Here is a 14,145-nt window from a genome sequence, read left to right on the forward strand (position 1 = left end):
AATAATTGAATATCCTTAAAGACTTTGATATGTTTTAAAGGAAAACCGCAGCGTAAGAGCAGATCGACTAAGTTCACCTCATCTTGCTTCTCGATTTATCACTTTGATTCACTTTCCGTGAACCTTTTCATTCCAAAAATTTCGTTATTTTTACGCTGTGATCAAGATCCGAACTCTACCATTACCAAGGGACAAATGATTTAAAAAAAATAAAATGAACATGCGAGGACTAGAGCCTGACGTGTGATGACGAATGATGACAACAAATATTTTTTTGGTTTCAATTTTTGGCTTCGGTTATCATTCCAGTTATTCAAATGTCGAGTTCACTGGTTTTGAATAGTTATTTGCCCATCCAAACAGATACGCTTATGAAAAATATCACCAGCAAGCTACTGAAAATACTTTTTCATCCCAAAACGGCACAAATTTTTATACATTCACAAAAGATTTATGGAATATCCACGGAGTACAAACTGAAACAACGTTTGTCTATTTATTCAACCAAGAAATGGCCGTGAAGATCGATGGAGAGCGCGTTGCATTGCGGTTGACAACGATTCTTTAACAAAAAGGAAAGTGTTACAATCACAAGCAATATGAGACAGGTGCGACAGGAAATGACTAATCTGTCGCCAAAATTTGAAGCCAACAATTCAACTAGTCCCAATCTTTCCACGCGCAGCCCCCCAAAAACTTCATTTACGACGATAAGCTAGAATGCGGGATTTAAGCCCCAGATACGCCACCGAGACATTTTAAAGACATAGAACGCATTTGCTAAAAAAAACAAAAAATAACGTGTACTTGTAACAAGATGAGCGTTCGAGACCGGGTACATATAGGATCATAACTGAGTTAAAGAACGAGTCTCGCGGTAATGCTTTGCGCGCTTAGTCCGATATATGGCCATTCTTGGGGCACCTAAAAATGGCGACATAATAGGTTGTTGGAGCTGCAATTTGTCTATGTCTATCCCCAAAACTGGAAGATCAAAGTGCAATAGGCCAAGAAATGGAAAAGAAGCAACGAGACTTAGCAAAAATTTTATTGCCGTTATTAAAACAAGGACTGATTTCTTACGCATCAGTAAACACAGTTTTCGAATCGCCTTTTATGGCGTTCTAAAGTTGCCTTTCAACGGATCTTGTTCGTCGTAGCATGAAGGCCAGTCTATGCAAATTCTGACCTAGGTAGATGGTATGTATATATATTGCACTGACGAGTCCCTTGAATGACGTCACAAATGTAAAACGTTCCAGACGACGGACAATGTCCATCAAAATGCCAACTTCAGTAGGCATTAAAATGGAACGATACGACCAAATCAAGAACTTCTTCACGGATTTGTTAGAAATCACACCAGATTTAATGTCGCAAATGAAAATTTTTGCTGAAAGGGGGACTTGAAGTATAGCTAAAAGCCATTCACACGATCCAATTGTTTCGGTCCCGACTTTCAGTTAGTTGTTCAGACGGTCCGATAATTTTGTTGATACTTAGGTTCGTTTAGATATTTATAGTCATTTGAACAGCAATTTGTGTTATCCAGTACATTTATCAATATATTTTTCGTATTTTTGTCCTTGTTTCTCAGTGTTTTTCAATTCTATGTAATTTGACTAGTCGGCTTCCTATGATCTTGTCGGATGAAAGTAGATCCAGATCTAGTTTCATCTGATTTTTGATTGACGGATCCGACTATGGGAGGCTTACTTTATATGTGTTCACACGCTCCGTTTTTAAGATCCAACTGAATCGGATCCGATCAATCGGATCGTGTGAACGGGCCTTAAGAAAGACGTTATTTTACAAATGGTTAGTCAGAATGTATCTCTGTATCAGACATGGAAAGTAAACACAAGCGCGCAGAGCATTACCGTGAGACGAATTCTATAAAAAGACATCTTACCAAGGATGGTGCATTCCTCGCCAAGTGTAAGTACCTGGGTACGAGTGACGTCACATACTGCGATAAAACTGTGGGCAGCTCGTGCGTCAGGGAATAAAAAGTCTTCAGAGTGGACAATTGGATGCTGCTTTCGTCACATGACAAAGATTGAACCAGTAATGGAAATAACTACAGAAGGTAAATGACGTCACATGACATAGCTACACAAGCGACAAAAACATCAAGGACAGAAGCTAAAAGAATGTCGCCCTTCATTGCGCATGCAGCAAGGCAGTTAACAGGGGCGAAACTAGAAAGCTAATTGGATATTCATAATATACGATTATTCACCAACCAATCAGCGTTCTAGATTCGCCCTCAGGAACAATTACGTCAGACCGAGTTACATAAAAGCTGTGGGTTAACGGGTACCAACCATCGCAAAGGTTTCCCTTGAATGGGGTTTGTGAGGAAAATTCGAAGTTGAACATTCCAATTAACCACACACATGCGCCGAAAAAACAACACATTGCCATCAACAATGTGACGGTGATATCAACATACCGTTGGTATTTCGCTGAGTAACACCTGTTTTGGAAGCCCGTTCATTATGTGAGAAAGAGCACATAGATATAGATGCTTCGTTTCTAAAAATCGATCAAATACGACAACTTGAGCCAAGGTTCGTACAATGCCAAAGTAACGAAGTTTGAGCACACAGACCAAATGAATTGCACACAAAGTAAAAAGCGATAAGACTTTACCAAAAAAATACGAAAACTAAAAAACGTTTCGAAAGAATCGAGAGATAATGGTGCGGTGACATATAACTTGAAAAATATATCACGTTGATTGGTTATTGTAAAGTTCGGACATTAGACCTTTAGGACTCGAGTTACTTTTATGTGCAAAAAAGGGTTAAGATACAATTTCAACTGCACTTTTGAGTAGAAAGTAGTCAAATGACATGTTAACAATAACTCGATGAAAAAATATGAACGCAAACACATTCAAGCACGTCTAAATAAATTCAATTGCTTTCAATGCCTTGAATTTTTCAATTTAAATTCACGGACATTCGAGGACATTCAAGTTCCTCACGTGTTGAGCACGTGCATCTTTACCAACAAGAGAGTGTTTCTGCTATTTACCTTTTCTACTTGAATGAAATAGATTAGTAAGCTGGGGCGAAACTTGAACAAATATTCTCTGCTTATACATGAGCTGATATGAACGAAAAAAAATGATCAAATAACGGTTAAAGATTGGATGACGCTTTGTATATGAGTCCGGACCTTCATATTTGCATACGACGCATTGACCATTACGTCATCAGAATCCAACATGATGACGTAAAAACCATCCGCAGCGCATTGACCAATGACTTGATCGTCGAATAACTTAAGCAACTGCGATAAAAGAATGATTGCACAAGAAACGTTGTATACTGATCTGGAAGATCTCATCCAACATAACTTCATCAAAACATACCTTATCAACGAGTTTCAGCCTCAGATTATGACCTCTTATCAGCAACGCTTTAGAAATCTATGAATGAGATCATATCGTCACGTTACTAACTCTTTCCTAAGTCATAGTTTCTCAATTTGGGGATTTTAGCCTAAAACCACTATTTTGTCCAGCGGTCTGTTCTGTATTTATTACCGAAGTCAATTCACCAATCAAAAACGACTCAATAAATATTCAATATATGATGTTCAATAAATACTGACAGTTTTTAACGGAAGTGGATAAAGAGGTGCACAGTGGTGCTCATCCGTGTAGGCAAGGGTCAACAGGGGCTTATAGAGGGATGCAAATTGGAAAAATAAAATTAAAACCCATCCTTCTTTTAACGGAAAAAGCTTCAATGACTACATCATTTTAGTTTGTTGACTGATTCATTTTTTTAAATAAAAAGGCGTTGATGAGTACTTTTATAATGAGTACGTTAATAAATAATTGCTTTCTAACCGCTGAACTTTAGCTGATTACTAAGCCACGAACCCCCCCCCCTCCGCGTAAAAAATCCTTGATAAATCCACAACTGACTTATAAAATTATATATTAATTCTTTTCTCTTATCCAAAAATGACTTAGGCATAAAAGTTAGTAACGGGGCGATATAATTTCTATTTTTATCAGAACGTCGCCAGGGGTAATGATTAGCGGGAGGGAGGGCGGGTATTTATTTAACCTTGCCATGATCCCTAAAATTGCTTACCCATATGAGAGAAATGGTTGCTCTCCACTTTTCGTCTTCAGTGCGATCTTTTTCCAACAACGGATCCAGCTTTTCAAGACACTTTCCTACTTCCACTTCGACTTCATTCTCTACATAAAACCCACTTGCCGTGAAGAGCCTCGGAGAGCTACGAAGCCCACGCATGCGCTCCCATTTTGAAATATGACGGTTGGAATTGTAATGGTAATTTTAAAAGTTTATCAAATACTCAGACTAGATCACATAATACGCAGTAAGATGTTTATATAAAAGAGGAGTTCATGTGTAAAATTGCCGATATAAAAACAGAAAGAAAATTTTTAAAATTCTCTTAAGAAGTAGAGGACTACATAAAACATTCCCAAGTGTTTGGATCAGGTTATCTAAACACTTGAAACCATTTAGTAATTGTTTTTATAAAAAAAAAACATAGAAGAGCATAGCGATGTAAGCTTTATAAGCGAAATTTCGAAAGCTAAATACCAATGTTGATCTACGTTCGCATTTATTCCGCCAGAAATGCATTACTAAATTAATTTAGGCGAGAAATCGTCTTTGTTTTCAGACATTTTCGAAATTCTCACATGCCCTGATCCAAGCACGGGCATCGACCAATCAGAGCACGAGTTTTTAATACGTCATTTCATATGATCCTTACCATCTTGTATTCTGTTGATTAGACCAGCCAAGCATTTCGAAGCTTCAACATTAGTTAGTCGATGACGACATTCCACAGTTACGTTAAGCAAGCGTGAATACAACTCTGGAGTACGAGGATGCACGATCTATAAGAAAATGAGCATTTTCCTCATGAAAATTAAATACAAGACGCCGTATTGGATAATATTTACCTTTTTGGGAACGTTGCAGAATGACTAATTGTGTGCGTTGCCACGGCGACGATGTCTAAACAACGAGTAGTAGAACTGAATACATGAAGCTATTCCTATTTAGGGAAATAAAAGATGTTTACTGTGTTTGCACAGGCTTATGGAAACAAAGGAGACATTTGGAAGAACTCGAGAGCAAATCAGTGGAAAACGAGGGTTAACATCTTCTCCAGAGTTCCCGCAAACGTCTCCGAGGTTTGCATTTAGCAAGTGCAAACATAGGCGGCCCAGAAATCTGTTTTACTGTTTAGGCTTTATATGCAATCAATTTAAATAGTAAATATATTCTTGATTCATATGCAATGTTTATCACGCAGGCTATCTCGCGCGACTTCCACGTTTGCATAGTTTGAACATTCTAATATTTTGACAAGGTTGGCAACTCTCAACATAAAATTACCGACCGTCAACACAACACATTCACAAAACTGTAAATATCTCATGAATACATAGCAAAACACGAAAAACAACTACATCTCGCAATTAACGAATAATTTTATGATATTTTTGCAGTTTTTTAGCATTCAAATGTATTTCTATGCATTTGAAAAACGTGAATGTTTTTAGGGTTTGTGGCAAATATTTTGCAAAACCCACTCATCTTGTGATTCGTCATATTTTTGAATACTCAAACGCAATGCAGATTGGTTGAATTTGTTTTCGCATACATTCAGAATGGCTGCAATTTTTTTCAATTGTTTTCACATAAATGTTTGCGGAAATCAAACACAGAAAAACAACACAGAAAATACATTAACGTTGTGATCTATCTTACATCCAACATGTTCAACACATCATGATCAAATGCTTCGTCGATTTTATCAAATTTTGCATCTACCAAAACTTCAAACACAATGGAGATATGTCATTACAGCAACTACAACAAGATATAGCTTCAATTACTTTAGTGATAATAAGAGAGTCACGTGTTTGTGGATGCAGATCGTCCAGGTTAGTAAAGTCCTGAGAAAGACTGTTGTTATTGATGTTGACTGACGTTTCGAGAACCTTAGTCAGTCAACATCCTTCTCAGGACTGTACTAACCTGGGCGACCTACATCCACAAACATGGAACGACATAACCGGGTTCAAACCATTTACTTTATTAAGAGAGTCATTGCAAACTTCAATCACAGGAAACCTTCCTCATGGAGAGTATTCTTACATTTTTGTGCAATTCTTTGATCAGTTCCGTTGAACTCCAATCTTGAACATATGTAATATACAAAATTCAAAACACGCAATAAAACTCACCGCTCAGACACCTTAGACGAAATTATCCGCAGCAATTTGGAAAATGTTTCAAGTACTGTCAAAGCGAAAACGAATTTCTCATCTTATGAAGAAAAAATACCAAAGGAGTCTCAAGCAAATATAATCAGCATTCGCCAAAACGACGATCACTATATGAACATACTTGCCAGTGAATTTGTGACGGCAAGTTTTAACACGCGAAGGAAGACAACGTCTTTGTAATAATCAAGAACGTTGAATGATTTCTTTAGAGAATCTAAAACACAAAATTTCGAAAACACTGTTTCATAATTGGCAGGCAAAATTACATACAATAAATGAACAAAAAAATGTTTTCTTGTACAATCACAGGCCACTGGAGAGAAGCGTCTTGCATGTAATTTTAAAAAGATGTAGGTAGTTTAGTTGAAAATTTGGGTCTTGCATTTTACAAGTGAAACTTATTTCTTAATGCAATGCTAAATGCTTCGACAATGTTTCGGCCATGATCGGAAAGCATCGTATATTTGCTGAGGTATTTTTGCAGTTCATGTTCTCTTTGGTACGAAAATTAGTGGGCAGAGTAAATCGTTTTGAAAGACAAACTGTCGACAAGTAGTTTTCAATCAACTTATTTTATGTTTCAATTGCTTTATTAAGGAGCTTTATTGAGGAACCAGTCACCATGGTCGTTTTTTTTTGTAAAGCCCGCTTGGTTACTAAATCATCACTTTCCTATAACTTTTTCGCCTAAGTCATATTTTTTCAATTTTGGGATTCTTGCCTAAAACTACTATTTTGACCTCTGGTGTGTTCTGTATTTACTGCCGGTGCAGAATACACCAGTGGGCAAAATCGACCAATAAAAAAACGACTCAATAAATGCTCAATAAAAAGTTTGGCTTTTTTAAAGTTATATTGACTCTTTTCTTGTTTTCTCAAAACTACCAACAATGACTTAAACATAAAAGTTAGTAACGCAAAGAAATTTTGAGCACCGTTATACCTCGGAATGATACTAGATGTTGATATCTATGTGTCGAAGGCCGTAAGCAAAACAGGTGGGGCTCGATTGACCCAACTTATAGAATTAAGCATACATTTTTAACTATATTCGGGTTTCGCAAGCATTTAAAATCATAGCAACATCGTCACCTTCAAGAATTCCAATCAAACAATCAATTAGCCAGCCGATGCTTGTTTCATGAACGGAGTTTTCATCTAAAAATTATACAGACACGCTACAACAACGTTGCATTAAGTAATACTAACGATTAAAAAACAAGAAAATAACATTCTTCACAGAGTAAACAAACCTTTACACAACTTTGTAAGATTGTCAACCAAACAGGGTAAAATACATTCAATATTTTCTTGTTCGGTACAAAATATGGTCAAAGTGTCTATAAGGTCTTTGTGGGATACACAGGAGCTTATGTGGACTTTGTTCATTCCATTCGGGATCGGCAAATCGTCTGTATCGAAACAAACAGTCATTATAGAAAATATAGGTCACGTGATCAAACGCATAGATGTCGCCATTCATAAATGGACAAAGTACCTATCGCAGAAAGTCTATCCACAAGCTTTCCTATGACATGACGACGAACCAAGAAAGAATATCGGGAAGAAAGATAAGCCAATGCTAGTTTAGTTTCATGCCTTAAAATACACGGACGACGCAGGTCGAAATCAAAGTGCACTTTTCAAAATAAATCGGAAATTGTTGAGCACAAATTAATCCACCACTCCAGCAACATGAGCCATTGACAAACCTCACGATTTTCTCGTCATCTTGAAGCATTAAAGCGAGCAAATGACCGAGGAACGACACCAACTGAAAAGCAAGAAAAAATAAACAAGAATAAGAAAGATACGATTTACAGAAATTTTTTGGTTTCTGATGTTCGAATGCGTTGAACCTTTTGTTGAACATAGTACGATTATACATGACGTCCCGAAAAAAACGGAACTCACATAAAGTAATTATGCAATCGCTAAATTTATTACGCACAATAACGCAACTAGCATTCAAAACTGTTCAATGAACTTGACAGTTCTGCGCCTGTGGAATTTAGCACGGTTTGTACAGTATTAGTTAAAGTAAAACAAGTTAAAAGTATTGTCATACACTGATTTTCATCTTAAAATTAATACGCAAAACCTTTGGAGAGGCAAAGCGACATTAACTGAGTTATGATCGTATTTTCCATAAGTTGCAACGAGCTTCGACAAGCGTACGACTAAATCTAAACATGCCGTACAAACAGCATCGCCGATTAATAATCTTATGCAAATTTCATTTTAATGCATACATAATCATTTGTGCATGTTCCGTTTTTGTTTTTGGAGGGGGGAGGACACGCTGTATTTAAGAATTGAGATGGGAAATTAAGACTCACAAAGAAATGGTCAAAAAATGGCATACAAATATTATGCAATAAAACACCATAAAAATAATGGTTAAATGACAACTAAACAACAAGCAGTGATGAACTAAAAATGGCGATAACCTAAAACACAAATACAATGGTCCACAAACTGCAACACCAATAATAATCTCTATTCATACAGCACAAATAATGTTCGAAAAAAAACTTTACAAATTGCCTTGAAAAGTGCAATTGACATGGTGGAAGAACAAAATGCCTAATTATTACTTAAATTGTACAATTTAATTTCCAATACCTCATCTTCGACCAGAATTCCACTGGCTGTCATGGCAACCAGGCCGGCTATTCCGGAGCTACGATGTAGAGGATTTTGGTTGACGAGCAACGAGAAGAACAATCCGAGAAGATTTTCTTTGAATTTCATCAGACAATTCAAAGAATCTGCAAACAAAACGATACAGAAACGCTAGCAGGCGTATCAATAGAGAAAATCAGGTGAAACCACAAGCTACAGCTGCAATTATATTTATGCTTTTGGTTGGTTGAACTGCAAGGCTTCTTTCAACTGTGTTATATTCAATCAATGAATCTCAAGAGTAGAGCAGAGTAGTGCAGAGTAAAGTAGAGCTGAGTAGAGCAGAGTAAACAGAGAAGGTGCAGAGTAGAGAGCAGAAAGTAGAGCAGAGTAGAGCAAAATAAAGTAGAGTAAAGTAGAGTAAAGTAGAGTTAAGTAGAGTAAAGTGTTAAGCAGAGAAGTAGAGCAGAGCAAAGCAGAGTAGAGAGAAGCAGAGCAAAGTAGCAGAGAGAGTAAAGTGAAAGAGAGCAGAGTAGAGCAGGAGTGAGGAGTAAAGAGGAAGCAGAGTAGAGTAGAGGAAGGAGGAGGAGTAGGAGAGTAGGAGGAAAGAGGAGCAGGACTGGAAACCAAGCATCGCATCCAAGATGAACTTTTGATGGCTGACCTTCAAAAAACCATAAGACAAAAGCAAGTTAGATTTGGTCTCGACAAAGGAGGTCTTATGCAAACGAGAACTTTTCCAAGCCATACGATTGGATGATAAATCAAACCTGTTTGACCATTTCAAACCACTCCAGAAAAATTGGAATAACTTCATCCAAAACTTTCCTGCAAATCACATCTTGATAAAAAGAGAGAAAGTGCTAGCAACGACAATTGCTGATGGAAAAGACTAACTTATTTTGCATTCAATGACGAAAAAACCCAACAAAATAAAGAACTGGTTCTCAGCCATGCCAAAGCCATTTGCATACAATTTTCACAACAAAATACGAATTTTATTCGTTTATTCAAGTGTTAATTCGCTTAAAATTTAGAAAGATTTTCAAGCACAGAAAACCACATACGACTAAAGACAAACACACTATTGCGAAGAAACATGGAGCTCGTGGACTTAACATGAAAACGAACCACGAAATGTTTAAAATGACAGTTTGTTTGACAGCATGTGCAGATCCTATCGAGACAAAAACATTTTTTGTATTCAAAAAAGACAAACGAGAAAAGTTGCACAAAATGTTGTGTGGAGGATAGCATCATCAGATGGATGAGCAAGGAGTATATTGAAATTCGGTGACGAATCTGACGTCATAAGAATTATTTTGCTTTATTATTGACCAAACGTAGGACCATATAAAATCCACTTTCGTTTTTTCAACAAATTAATATAAACGTGCTAGATTGAGTAAACATGCGTCGCGTTGCGTAAAATTTACAAAGATTCCCCTTTATTAACCACAATCTCACCTAATTCTCCACCTTAAAAGCAGCAGAAAGCTATGAACCGCAGGGGTTTTCATAGAGGAAATACGTGGCAAATTAGGTTTGAAAATTCTTTACACTGAAAAAGGGGGGTTGAAGACTTTTCACTTTTCCAAATAACTTACTTTTCGAATTTTAAGCTTTCGATATCGAAGCTTTTATCGATGTTTTTCGATACAGCCTTAACAGGCCCTTAGAGTAAGTAAAATATGAGATGAATACGATGAAAGCGAGAACAAAGTCAACATTTTGTAGGTACAAACAAGCGTAATCTTTAAGCCGCTCACCTGACGCCATCGAAGCATTCTGAAGTATACTCGCTGAAATTTTGAGTATCTTTTGATCCTGCTTCAAAAATTTCCTTTGATATCTAAGTCGAAAAAAAACCCTGAGACAATTTTTCAATTTTCGATATGTTCGCGACGCACTCTAAACCACATATAACAAAAATACGAACCAGAAAGCATCTTCGTTAAAATGTTGTTTAAAGTGCCACCATGATTTAGCTTAAAAAGTAATAGTTAGCATGTTAATGAGTAAAAAAATTATGTTTTTCATTACAGGAAACACAACAGTACCTTTTCGGCCAAAGCAATATTTCGCATAATACTCCGAATCGCCTCCAAGCAAGCTGCCTAATTAAAAAACAGAAAAATGTTAGATAACAGCTTTATATTGCAGGCAGGTTAAAAAAGAACTTCATACTCAAACCTCGACGGACTGTTCGGCTGCCATGAATATCTACATATAATCAACAGAAAAAGAGAACAACGCTATAACTCGAAGGATAGAAGGCTTGTTTATCACGTCACAAGCAGCCATGTTGGTTGAATTCAACACAGAATTTTGCAATTTGGCGTTGACAATTGCAATTTCAACCAACATGGATGAATTTTTTTTTGTTTTTCGATTCATGCGAGCCACCTATCACAGAATTTGACAGATGAAGACGTTGTTTCAATATCGTTGCCTTCAAAAAGCGCAGGAACACACACATCTTCAAGTTTAACGTGAAGACAATACATGATTTGACCGACAATGTTCAGGCCTCGAATAAAAAGTGATTTTTGAATACGTTTGCTTCGTTTCAAAGCACTGTGTAAATCAGGTTCGTACAAAGCTATAAGAATGAAATTTGAGCACTTTTCTATGACATTCAAGCTCATCTTTTAAAAAATTCGAAGACGAGGAACACCTCAAATTGCAAACAAAACACAACTAAAGTAAGAAATCATTAAAAACATCATTAACATGAAAGCAAAACAACTTTTCCCATAACAAATCTTCGGCCAAATGGTCTAAAAGAAACGTTCTTAGTAAGTTCGCATGATTTTGCAGCAAATTAAAGCAGTGTACACCACATTATTTGAACCACGTAATGTCAACTTCATTTATTTGCTAAGCCAAAATTGTGACTGTCCAATGGGTTTTATTCTTATAGCGTGTATTCCAACAGTCGATTGAGGGAGAACTATGGGAATGATGCCTAAGAAAGCTCTACGAGCCACCATATTTTTCTTAGAATGCCTGAATGTGCTTCAAATGTAGTAATCATGAGACGGACATAGCTCTCATGAAAAAAGACAAATTAGCAAACCGCTAAGGAATAGAATAGCCCGCACTACAGGTTTGGGGTACGCTCAAATTCGTCTTTTTCATACCAATAGGAAATCTCTTTACGATGATTTGAACAAGCTCGAAACAAACCAGCAAGTTTCTTGGATCCTGAAATTGACGGGACATAGTCGTTAAAATAATGAAAGCGTTCATAAAAAACAACGAAATTGCGATAAATTAGACCTTCTCTCCGTCCATGGCTTGAATGTAACCAAAAACAAAATCCGTCCCAAGTGTTTGGAGCTCTAGAAAATTAACACGAACGAGTCTCAAAATCAAGACAAACCAAACTTGGATGAAAATAATTAAAATCGAACTTAATAGAAAAGCCAAAACAAAGGTTTATTGAGTTGACCAAAGACTGGCTGAACTGGCTCATTGCACAAATCAAAGAAGTTTGCATGTTAATAAGATTTAAAAACATTATGGCGCGATAAAATACAGTAATTTTATTAATTTTATTTACCAGTCATTTTCTTTTCAAGCAGTACAGTAAATAACATGAAAACGTTATATCGATCTGCCGGTAATAATGACTAAAAAATTCACAGAAAAACATGGTTTGAATCACAGTACATGAGTTTTATTTAAAAAAATACATTGCGATAAAACAGAGGAACAAATGACATAAGCTAGAATAATTTGATAGGTTGTTAGTGAAAATGTTATGGCATTGCTACATTTAAGAAATGCGCGATTACTAGCTAGTGCAAACACGAAAAACATCTTTTGTTCTTTTATGAAATAACAATTATGCAACAAAAATAAATTGAAAACAAATAACATGCATTCATGAATGATTTGCAAATTGCCTTAATTGATTCAATTGATTGAGCTACTATGGTTAAGCTAAGATCGGTTTGCATTGGCTGATATAAACTCAGCTATGGACCAATCAGCGAAGGCGTTGTATTGCTGTTATTTTATAACTCCAAATGGCGCTCCCTTTCATGAATAAATATTTCACCCCTCTACTAAATAGCTAGATGGTAAATGTCATCGTTCGTAAGTACCTAGAATTTTCAGGCTTTTCAAAAATAAACAAATGGCAAATAACGATCTTATTCCATCATAGCAATTTTTGAAAAAGCCTTCATATTCTATTGATGAATACATGTATAGTACTAGTCAAAACGTTTAGAACAAAATTCCTACTTTTTACAGAGTGTGTCAATTATCTTGTGTTTTACAGAGTGTGTCAATTATCTTGTGTTTTACTAAGTTTCTATTTTGCAGAGGTAACTAATACACACTTTATTACCTGTACGTGAATCTCTTTGAAAATTGCTTGAACTATCCTAACAGCTAATCCCTCTTGAATCGCCTGATAGCTTACCTAATTAAACATACATGAATAATATTTGGCACATACAGAAATGAGAAATCGGATGTTATCATCATATCAATCCCGAAGTACTATATAAAGTATTAATTAATCCCAAAGTACTGTGCTGCATCCCACAATTATCATAACACAAAAAACCGTTATGTTACAAGCGCAGAGAAAGTTGCAAACAATCAAAACAAACAAACAAACAACATTTGTATACCGGCCAGTATTAATCCCCGCCAGGGGGGTTGACCGGTCCATGATATTTTCCACGCCAAACGTCTCCATCTCTCGCCATATCTCTCGTTATACCCATCGCCTTCATATCACTGTTCACAGCATCCATCCATCTCTTTCTCGGTCTACCTCGCTTGCGGACTCCATCAACATTCATATGCAACGTTCTACGAATTTCAGCACTTTCTTCCCTCCTTTCCACATGCCCAAACCACCTTAAACGCTGGCGCCTTACCCAATTCTCGATACACTCAACACCAACTCTTTCTCTAATCTCTTCACTTCGAATCCTATCCATCAACGTTACATCACACATCATCCTAAGCATTCTCCTTTCCGTCGACGCCAATCTGCTCCGCTCTGCTTTCGGCGCCCACACTCTGCTCTAACACATGCCATTATTCTCCTTCTGCTTCAACGAAGTCGACTTTCCGCACAACATTCCTGACAACTCTCTCCACTACGCTGCTTGAACTCTGTTCCTCACCGCTTGCTCGCACCTCCACCATCATTTAACATATCGCCCAGATATTTAAACTCCGATACACCTTCC

The 14,145-nt window shown here is 36.7% G+C and overlaps 3 protein-coding genes across 4 annotated transcripts; all 3 read right to left on the reverse strand.

The window, feature by feature from the left end:
* Positions 1-393: 393 nt before the first annotated feature.
* On the reverse strand, positions 394-6,075 carry LOC124444589 (MMS19 nucleotide excision repair protein homolog). Its single transcript, XM_046995201.1, has 10 exons — positions 6,051-6,075; positions 5,781-5,848; positions 4,774-4,900; positions 4,116-4,225; positions 3,383-3,439; positions 3,187-3,300; positions 3,043-3,115; positions 2,456-2,538; positions 1,913-2,080; positions 394-780 (listed from the first exon to the last, which is right to left on the reverse strand). Exons 1-10 carry the CDS (start codon positions 6,073-6,075, stop codon positions 730-732), a joined length of 876 nt encoding a protein of 291 aa, XP_046851157.1. The 3' UTR covers positions 394-729.
* LOC124443690 lies at positions 4,834-9,095 on the reverse strand. Of its 2 annotated transcripts, XR_006947721.1 has the most exons (9): positions 8,927-9,095; positions 8,014-8,075; positions 7,800-7,900; positions 7,555-7,713; positions 7,394-7,459; positions 6,260-6,515; positions 5,781-5,882; positions 4,967-5,021; positions 4,834-4,900 (listed from the first exon to the last, which is right to left on the reverse strand). XR_006947721.1 is itself a non-coding variant. In XM_046994187.1 (6 exons), the coding sequence occupies exons 1-6, from the start codon at positions 9,053-9,055 to the stop codon at positions 6,409-6,411; spliced, it is 624 nt and encodes a 207-aa protein (XP_046850143.1). In that variant the 5' UTR covers positions 9,056-9,095; the 3' UTR covers positions 6,083-6,408. The 2 variants fall into 2 exon arrangements, 1 of the variants encoding a protein (XP_046850143.1); XM_046994187.1 differs by lacking the exons at positions 4,834-4,900; positions 4,967-5,021; positions 5,781-5,882 and having other exon boundaries at positions 6,083-6,515.
* Positions 9,096-10,915: 1,820 nt separating this feature from the next.
* LOC124444590 (MMS19 nucleotide excision repair protein homolog) lies at positions 10,916-13,487 on the reverse strand. Its single transcript, XM_046995202.1, has 6 exons — positions 13,287-13,487; positions 12,492-12,561; positions 12,209-12,270; positions 12,070-12,133; positions 11,120-11,149; positions 10,916-11,043 (listed from the first exon to the last, which is right to left on the reverse strand). Exons 2-6 carry the CDS (start codon positions 12,526-12,528, stop codon positions 10,916-10,918), a joined length of 321 nt encoding a protein of 106 aa, XP_046851158.1. The 5' UTR covers positions 12,529-12,561; positions 13,287-13,487.
* Between the last annotated feature and the right edge of the window lie 658 nt (positions 13,488-14,145).

This window comes from Xenia sp. Carnegie-2017, unplaced genomic scaffold (genome assembly GCF_021976095.1).
Source record: "Xenia sp. Carnegie-2017 unplaced genomic scaffold, XeniaSp_v1 HiC_scaffold_21, whole genome shotgun sequence".
NCBI classification, from domain to species: Eukaryota; Metazoa; Cnidaria; class Anthozoa; order Malacalcyonacea; family Xeniidae; genus Xenia; species Xenia sp. Carnegie-2017.